This window comes from Vigna unguiculata, chromosome 10 (genome assembly GCF_037176805.1).
Source record: "Vigna unguiculata cultivar grain cowpea cultivar isolate G323 ecotype 2 chromosome 10, ASM3717680v1, whole genome shotgun sequence".
NCBI classification, from domain to species: Eukaryota; Viridiplantae; Streptophyta; class Magnoliopsida; order Fabales; family Fabaceae; genus Vigna; species Vigna unguiculata.
The window spans coordinates 24,942,405-24,951,996 of record NC_140801.1 but is presented as its reverse complement, the minus strand read 5'-3'; the positions used below and the strand labels follow the sequence as shown (position 1 = coordinate 24,951,996).

Here is a 9,592-nt window from a genome sequence, read left to right as displayed (position 1 = left end):
GCGTGTGGGTTCTGTTTGTTGTTTTTCTTATTTTGGTTTTATGCGGGTGAGTGATGAAGAATGTGAAAAGGGGTTAATTGACGATGGAAGGGTGTGTGACAGAGATGATTGGGTGATAAAGGTTGTAGTGTCTAGACTCTGTATTATCTTGTGTTTTTTGCAGGTGGAAGATGAGTGTGGAGTATGTAATAGTGGGGGAATTGGTGAATGGACAATAGCCGTGAATATATGAGTGATGGAAGCTTGTGTGTTGTCGGCTGCCTTTGGGGAATGGAGACGACAGGGATAAATGGAGGTAATCTGTGGCTATGGGGTTCGATTGGGAAGTGACTATGGTGGGTTAGAAGGTAAAGTTGGTCATGTTATGTGTGGTTGGACTCTGATTCTTTGTTTTTTTGGTTTTTATTTAGATGACATAGACACATTGTAAATGGAGACCACAACATATCACAACGGCTTTTTACACACACATGCACAAGCATAAAAACACAGCGCAACAGAACATCATATTTGGTTATTTAACAATGCACAACAAGCCACATACATTTCAGTTCATATTCAGGGCAGCGGTACTTACCTCTTGATGTGCCCTTCTATCGTGTTGCTCATTTCCCCTTTGAGTGCAGCTTTTGTTTTGTTCTCCCCAAACCTCTGGGATCTCTCCCAACTCTCATTTTTTCCGTTGCCCCGCTACCGGTTTCTCTACAGGATTTTTATTTTTTTCCAAATCCTTTCTCTCCCCCCTCTCCTCTCTCTTTTGTGCTGAGAACTCTCCTTTTTGTTCACGGTCCAGAGAGGTAAAAAGGTGGGAAGTGGCGGTTGCTTCCCCTTTGCCCAATCTGTAGAGTCACTTCTCCCTTCAATCAATCCATGTAGATGCAGCCAATCTGTCACCATGGCCTCCCTCACTCACTGACGCAGTTTCTTCTTAGTTTGATAGGTAGCTACAGCTTAGCAGTGTGCATTCCAGGGTGCCAAATAAGGAAAGAGCTAGGCAGCCAGTGTGCAGAAAAATTGAATGCTCTGCATCCTTTTTCTTTACTTTTTTTCAAATCTTTATTCTACTCTCTTTTTTTTCTTGTTTTTTGTTCAGATATGTTCTTTTCTCTTTTTTTTAATCCATTTTTTTCTTTATTTCTTTATTTTAAAAAAAATAGTTATAAAATGAAATAAAATAAAAATAAAAGGACATAATATTTTTTTTAAATTTTTTTTTAGTTTTTTCATATTTTTTTTGAATTTTTTTTAGTTTTTTTTTTAATTTTTTTAATTTTTGACACGTGTCACTTCACAGTTTTGCCACGTGTCAAAGTGACTCAATTTAGTCCCTATATTTGTTTTTAGTTTCAATTTAGTCCCAATTTTTGTAAAAGTGAAGCAATATTGTCCTTCCTCAAATTGACACTAAATTTACTTTTTTATAAATTTTATGGTGATATTCTTACTAAAATTAACGTTTTTATTAAATATTTTTATAAATATTTTAAATTAACTTTAAATTCTACACAAAACATTAGACTTTGATTTTGTTTGAACTTGAAATTTAGTTCCTAAATTTATGTGTGACAAGTTATTTGATTTTTAATCTTTACCAAGTTTGTATAATATGATACACTTGATGCCTTTATATATGATGACAAAATTGTTAATTTTTGAAATTAAGTTTGGGATTTAACTTTGTTTAATAATAAAACTAAAAAAAAAAATATTTAAAAATATTTCTATAAAAATTTAATAAAAATGTCAATTTTATTAAGAATATTATCATAAGTTGTATACAAATATTAAATTGAGTCTCAATCTAAGGATGGACAATATTGCTTCATTTTTACAAAAATTGGGACTAAATTGAAACTAAAAACAAATATAGGGACCAAATTGAGTCACTTTGACACGTGGCAAAATTGTGAACTGACATGTGTCAAAAAGAAAAAAAAATTCAAAAAAAAAATCAAAAAAAATTCAAAAAAAATTTAAAAAATTCAAAAAAACCAGAAATTGACACGTGGCATTGACTTTAACACCGTCTGGTCAAAGTTAACGGTGAGGACCAAATTGAGTCATTTTTAAGAAAATGAGGACCAAATTGAGACAACGAAAATCGTGAGGATCAAAATGAAATTTCATGACAAATAGAGGGACCAAAAGGGTAATTTAACCTAAAAATAAATATGAAGAAAATTGAAACAAAGAAAAAAGAAAAAGAAAAAAAATAAAAAATAAAAAGAAAATAAAAAAAGTAAATAAGATAAAAGGACATAATAAAATCAAAGTAAAATAAGATAAGAAAGAAAATAATAATAATAATAATAATAAATAAATAAATAAGTAAAAATAATAATAACAAAAAAGTAATAAATAAATAAATAAATAATATATATATGTATATATTATAATCCGGACAAATTTGGGTGTTGACACTAGTCATGATTTGGCACAAATTTTTTTTTCTTTGTTGCTTGATTGGGGAATAGATAGGATGATTTTTTCTATCACATTAGACAATGCTAGTGCCAATGAGGTGTTGCAAAAAAATTTGTGTGAGCAATTGAAATTGCAAAATAGTTTAATATGTAATGGTGATTACTTTCATGTAAGGTGTAGTGCACATGTCTTCAATATTATTGTGCAAGAGGGATTAAGGGTGACTTCTGATGCTTTGCATAAGATTAGAGAGAGTTCAAGTATGTGAGAGGATCAGAGGCAAGAAAAATTGTATTTAAAGAATGTGTTATTCAAGTGAGGGGTATTGACACCAAAGTAGGATTGAGAATGGATGTTGCTACTAGATGGAATTCTACCTATCTTATGCTTGAAACTGCAATTAGATATCGACGTGCCTTTGGATGCTTGGCTATTCGTGATAAAAATTATGTTCATTGTCCATCAAGTGATGAGTGGAAAAGGGCTGAAAAAATGTGTGAGTTCTTGAAGCCATTTTATGTAATGACTAATTTGATTTCAGGTTCTTCTTATCCAACTTCTAATCATTACTTCATGCAAATTTGGAAAATTGAATGTTTGTTGCGGGAAAATGCAAATAGTGATGATTTGACGATTAAAGATATGTCATTGACTATGATGAAAAAGTTTAGTAAGTATTGGGATCATTATCGTGACATTCTTGCTATTGGGGCTATTCTTGATCCACGGATGAAGTTTGAAACAATCCGATTTTGTTATTCAAAGATTAATCATTCTACTTGTGAAGACAAGATTAAAGTCTTAAAGGATAACATGTATAAGTTGTTTGAAGAATATGACAAATTAAATCCAAATGAGTCAAACAATTCAAGTTCTCAAGTTTCCCCTCCAACACAACTTGCTTCTTTTACGAATGATGAGCCAGTGATGGATGCATTTGATGTAAGTTTTTTATTCTAAAAAATTCTACTTTAACACAACTTGCTTTATTTTATTTCTTACTTACGAATGACATTAATTTTTTCTGATATTGTCTTAGGAATATGTTGATTACTTCAGTCAACATGTAAATGACACAGGAAGGTCTGAATTGGATCTTTATTTGTATGAAGGCAATCTTCATCCAAATTTTTTTGATAAGTTGGATGTATTGAGCTATTGGAGGGATCGTCGAGATCGTTATCCAAACTTGTCTAAGATGGCTTGTGACGTGCTTAGCATTCCAATCACTACCTTTGCTAGTGAGTTTGCCTTTAGTCTTGGTTCTCGTGTGCTAACTAAATATCGTTCTTCCATTCTTCTTGAAAATGTTGAGACACTCATTTTAACTCAAAATTGGTTGCATGGTTTTGAACTAACAGGTAACATTATTATCTGTATTGTGAAATTAATTTAATTATTTATTACTTAGTCTATGAATATTATTAGCTAACAATATTTTTTTTCTTGTAGATGGGGATAAAGAAGATGCTTCAAGAGATGAAAATGAAGTAGATTTATCGATTCAAGACTCTAATATTATATTATAGTTGGATAAGTGACAAGAATGATTTGATGTTAGATAGTACTTTGTATTTTTGTGATCTTTGTTTATATTTGAAGTTGAACATTATTTTGGATGTAATGAAGTTTATTTAAATTTCAATTAATTTGAACTATAATATAGTTTTGTTTGGACTGCAAAAAAAATATTGTATTTTTTTTTTAATTAAGTGAATCAGTGAGCCAACCCGTTTAACCCACCAACTCGTGGTGGGCTGAGCCGGATTCAAATTTTTTTGGCTCACTAATAAGTGAGCCGGGTTGGGTTGGCTCACTAACAACAACAACGATGATATTAATAATACTAATAATACTAATAACCATAATATTAATACTAATGCTAATAATAATAATATAAAATTTAATAATAATAATAATAATAATATTAATACTATTAACAATAATAAAATTATTAATACTATCAATATTAATACTAATAGTTTTACTAATTAAAATATTAACTTTAATACAAATAATAATGTTAATAGTATTAATAATAATATTTTCAATACTAATACTACTAATATATTAATATTATTATTAATTGCAACACAATATTAATATTAGTATTAATTAAAATAACAACAATAATAATATTAAAAGTAATATTTTTAATACAATCAACGATGATAATAATAATATTATTATAATAAATACTAATAACATTAATATATTAATGTTATTATTAATTATAATACTAATATTAATAATACTAATTGTATTATTAATTGAAATAATAATAATAATAATAATAATTATTATTATTATTATAATACTAATAATTATAATAAAAATATATAAATATTAATACTATTAATATATTTATAATATTATTAAATGAAATATTAACGTTATTAATATTATTAATTGAAACAGTAATAATAACTAAAATAATAAAACTAATAAATAATAACAAATGGGGGATCGCCCATCCCCATTCATGTGGAAACCAACCCTAAGAAGCGCACTTGTTCCCATCTACATGCAATCACCACAAATCATACGACACGGTTGACCACATACCGGTCCACGGAAGCAGCAAGGATCCGAACTAGAAACCCAATCAAGATGGGCTAATTACCCATAAAGACAAGGTAACCTCAGGTTAAGTGACTAATGGCAATTGGTAAATAATTAGGGCTTCTGCATCAAGGTCCAATATGGTAAGGCCCATAAACTCGCTATAAAAGGCACACTTTACGAAACACATAATCACGCTACCGTTTCACCTCAAGAATCTAAAACCTCTAACTAACTTGAGCGTTGGAGTGTTTATCGCAGGTGCCCCTCTTAAAAAGATGACCAAAGAGATTTGGAAGATTGTGTGGAAGGAAGGCTTCATAGGATAGATATTATCCTTGTAAGAACAACAGGCGCCCACCGTGGGATCGATAAATATCCTGTGTTAAAGCATAAGAAAACCTGAAGATGGTATCCATAAAAAGTATTTGTGGTGCTTAAGTGAGAGAAACCGGCAATTCCACCAACCTAGCTATTATACTAGAGGTCCAGTTTAAAGTACAGCAAGAATTCGCCGATTATAAGAAGAGGAATGTAGAGGAAATGAAGGCGTCACAAGAGGAAAACATAAGGTTGAAGTAGAGAGTCGAGATCGCTAAAGGAAAAGGGGTGAACGAATCCAGGCACACAAGCCCGAGAGTTGTGATCAATGATACTGAGGAAGAGAATGAGTACAATCCCACCCAGGGCACCAAAGGAGTAACCAACAACTCTGTAGCTACCCACAACAATCGTCATGACCCCTTCATCGACGAGATCACGAAGACCCCCCTTTATGAGGCAATGGAAAGCACCTACGGTAAGCTACAACAACATGGTCGACCTTGATGAGTATGTATTTGTGTACACGAACAAAATAAGCCTTTATTCCACCGAAAACGTCGTACTATGCAAGGCCTTCTCATCAATGTTGTGGGGGTCAGCCTTAGACTGGTTTTCCAACTTGCCTCCTTCTCCATAGACTACTTTAATACATTAAAACCCTCCTTCGCTACATATTTTGAGACAAGTTGTCGTCATGATCTCACCTCCCTCTTGTAACACCCTAATTTTGGGATGTCATGGAAAGTTAGAAAGTGAACGTGTTTATCGAAAAAGGTTTATCATTGAAAATGTACTAATAAAAAATAGTTAATTTGATTTAAATTTTTAAATTACGTAGTTCAAAATGTCAGTTTGTCAAAAAAACTTGCAATAACATTTGCGAACAAAAGAAAATTACATAGTCTTTAGTATCTGATTTAAAATAAATAAATAAATTATAAGAACACCCGAGTTCATCCCAGCCTCTCGTCAATTTACTTCATGCCAAAATTAACTGCAATATATCTGCTCCTGTATAACACACACATTATACGATCATAGCACATACAACAAACACACAAACAAACAAATAGGGTAAGCTAACCATAAACATTATATATAATAGAATTTCGTAAATAAAACATGACAAATAATATTCAACATCTCATTCAAATAACACTTAAGCATTATGATCCCTGATAACGCTGTCTTTGACGTCTTCAAATTAATATCATTAAACTATAGCAATTTCAGTATTGCTAAGATAATAGTCAACAAAATAGAAACGGTAAAGTAACCCTTAGTCGTCTCCCAACGAACACGGAATTGATTTTTAACAAATTAGTTCTTATAAAACTATACAAATGAGTTAGTCAAATAAAATAAAAAATATAGGGGATTAAGATAAACAAAGATAGAAATAAAATTTAAAAGATAAAAAGAAATAAAATCAATAGTAAAGAAAATAGATTGATTCCATTGCTTTTTCAAAATAGATTCATCATCGGTTATCTAAAGATTATTACTCAATTAATTATTGTTATAGATTTACAAATTAATCAATGTAAAGTCTCAATTCATTTGTTGGCGTTCTCACGTTTAACCAAAGTACAGTCTCAATTAAAAGTGCAAACTTTTAGATTATCCACAGTAAATTCAACCAAAGTACAGTCTGAATCAAATTTACTAAGCCTAATCATGTCTATTCTTTTATCTCCTCACCAAATAAAAAGCTTAATTAATCAAAGTAAACTCTCGATTAATTTTTGTTAGAGTAGATACCTTTAACCAAAGTAAAGTCTCAATTATTGGTAAAAACTCATTCAATCACATGAAAGTTTCTAAATAAAATCATAGTAAAGTCTCAATTCAATTTAAAAACCCTTGAACTCATATGATCAACATGCATATAGATTTAAAATCATTACTTTTTACGTGATTCAAAGATAAAAGACATAGATGAATTAAAACCTCAACAATAATAAAATGAACAAAGAAATTATTTCATTCTAACCTCAGAATCCATAATGAAATTACAATGGAATCAACCCAAGAAGTTTATCACTCCATGAATGCAAAATAAAGATAGAAGAACGGAGAGAAGAAAAGAGAGAGAAAGAAATTAGGTCCCCCTAAGGGTTCCTCAATTCCGACGTGCCGAGCTTGTTCCTTCTGCTTCTCCCTTGGTGTCTTTATATAGGAATTGGATTGGGCTTTTCTGTTGCTAAAATCTCTCAAATATCTTTTAAAATAAAGATAAAGATAAATATTTAAAAATATTTGGAGAGATATAGACTATTTGAGAAATATAATTGGATGATAATATCAATATCTAATATAATTAAATTAATTAATTAATTAAATATATATGATAAATTATCACCAATTAGTATTTGTATTAATTTTCCAAATCAACCCTTTGCAATCTCCTTAAATTATCTTCTAAAATAATTCAATATCTTCAAGATATATTTGTTTGTTGTGGAACTAAAAATATTCATAAGATCTTGTCATATCTAAAAAGATTTGGTAGTTATTATCGTTTAATATTTTATGATATAATTAAATAAGATAATTATTTAAAAATATCAAATAAAATATCTAAGATATATTTTTCCCAAATTATCTTCTATCATAAATATAAAGAAAACCGCAAGGTCCAATTTTTTGTTGCTTTCTTCCCGTCTTCATGGAATGCTTGGCTTGGATTTTTGTGATTTTGATAATTTCCTATTCTTGGATTTATCTTTAAGGTGTCATGAAGCTTTAAGCAATTTATTTCCACACCTCTATGAGCTCAACTTAGCTGCAGTTGCACTAACACACCTCAAAATATCCAAAGAACATTTATGCAACTAAAAAACTATTTTTAACATGTTTTTGTATCTGATGCTCAATAAACCCAATTATAGGAAATCTCAATTAAATCAATCTTTAAGCACACAAATTCAATTAAAATACCCAGAATCAAACATTAAATGAGGGAAAAAAATACGCACTCATCATAACCACACACTTATTCTTTTGCACTCCTAGGCAAAATTGAACAATTTCAAAACTTGTTCTGAGGTATTTTATTTCACATCAACAGTGGATCAAAGGAATGAACCTTACTTGAGACAAATCAATATTCTAGAAATCAAATTACCATGCATAAACAAATGAAAAGATTCTATTTTTCACACATGAGTTAATCTTTTGAATTCACACGACATTCAATTATGAAAGATCATGAGGACTTTTCACAAGTTATGATGAGGCCAAAGCAAAGGTAGGAAAAATTTTAGAATTTTTGGGTTTTTGAAATAGTAATGTTGGAAGAATAATGGAGCATAATTTCAAAAACAACTCTTTTACGTTGATTGCTTTGTTGCTCTCTCTTTTTTAGAAAGCAATCATTTTTTTCATTTCAAGACTTTTTCATCAACAATTTTTCCTTTTGCCACTTTTATTAATTTGTGGGTGAGTTACTCACCCACACACTTTATTCCTCAACCAATCCTATCATAATCCACTAGCTCCTTTCTTCCTTCCTAAGATAAGGAAAAACATGGTCTTTTTCTTTTTAAGGGGTTACAATGGGCTGAAAACAAGAAAAAGGAGGTTTAAAGCTCAAAGGGGCTACCAATGGATTAATATCAAGGTGGGCTTATTTGGCCCAGTAGCTAAAAACAAGAAATACCTCAGTCATATCAAATCATGCAAATTCACCTAAGTTGTAGAACAAAAGAATCAAGCTAAACATTTGAGTATAAACAAACATGAGCAAGTCACTCAAGAAAAAATAGGAATGGCACATGGCGGTCCATCCTTTGCATTAAGGCTCAAGACTCACAAGGTCAAAACTCTTTCACAAAAGATTTAATCAAGAAATTCTCAAATCAACTCAATTAGCAAATCACAGAAACAATCCACCCATATCAACATGATTTTTATTTTTCCAGAATTATGATCATCTCAATTACTGAATCAAATCCCAAAATCCAATGTCAATATGTTTTATTGAAAGTAGGGAAATATTTTTTGTGGATTTCTTATGAGACATATTGTTTAAAAGTTTTACTTAGTAAAAAGTTAATACTTTCACAATTTTCTAAAAAAGAAATCACAATTTTTTTTCTTTTTAAATGAAAACAAAAACAAAAAATTGAAAAACAAAAAAAAGAAAAATCCTACCTACAATTTGTCTCCCCCACACTTATTTTAAAAAAAAATGTCCTTGATGGACTTATTTTGGGGAGGAAACGAAAAATCTTGTGACTATTGGCTCAATCTGGCCGTATGTCAAAATTTATTTTCTTTA

At 30.2% G+C, this 9,592-nt stretch overlaps 1 protein-coding gene across 1 annotated transcript; it reads left to right on the top strand.

Annotated features, from left to right (window-relative positions):
• Positions 1-871: 871 nt before the first annotated feature.
• On the top strand, positions 872-4,036 carry LOC114165331 (zinc finger BED domain-containing protein RICESLEEPER 1-like). The gene is made up of 3 exons (XM_085667710.1): positions 872-3,366; positions 3,464-3,785; positions 3,877-4,036. Exons 1-3 carry the CDS (start codon positions 2,773-2,775, stop codon positions 3,951-3,953), a joined length of 993 nt encoding a protein of 330 aa, XP_085523836.1. The 5' UTR covers positions 872-2,772; the 3' UTR covers positions 3,954-4,036.
• The last annotated feature ends 5,556 nt before the right edge of the window (positions 4,037-9,592 follow it).

Excerpts from the sequence above, each read along its gene's own strand:
- LOC114165331 (XM_085667710.1), top strand. The coding sequence starts at position 2,773 with ATGGATGTTGCTACTAGATGGAATTCTACCTATCTTATGCTTGAAACT. Across the intron at positions 3,367-3,463 it reads CAGTGATGGATGCATTTGAT|GAATATGTTGATTACTTCAG; the intron begins GTAAGTTTTTTA and ends ATATTGTCTTAG. Across the intron at positions 3,786-3,876 it reads GCATGGTTTTGAACTAACAG|ATGGGGATAAAGAAGATGCT; the intron begins GTAACATTATTA and ends TTTTTCTTGTAG.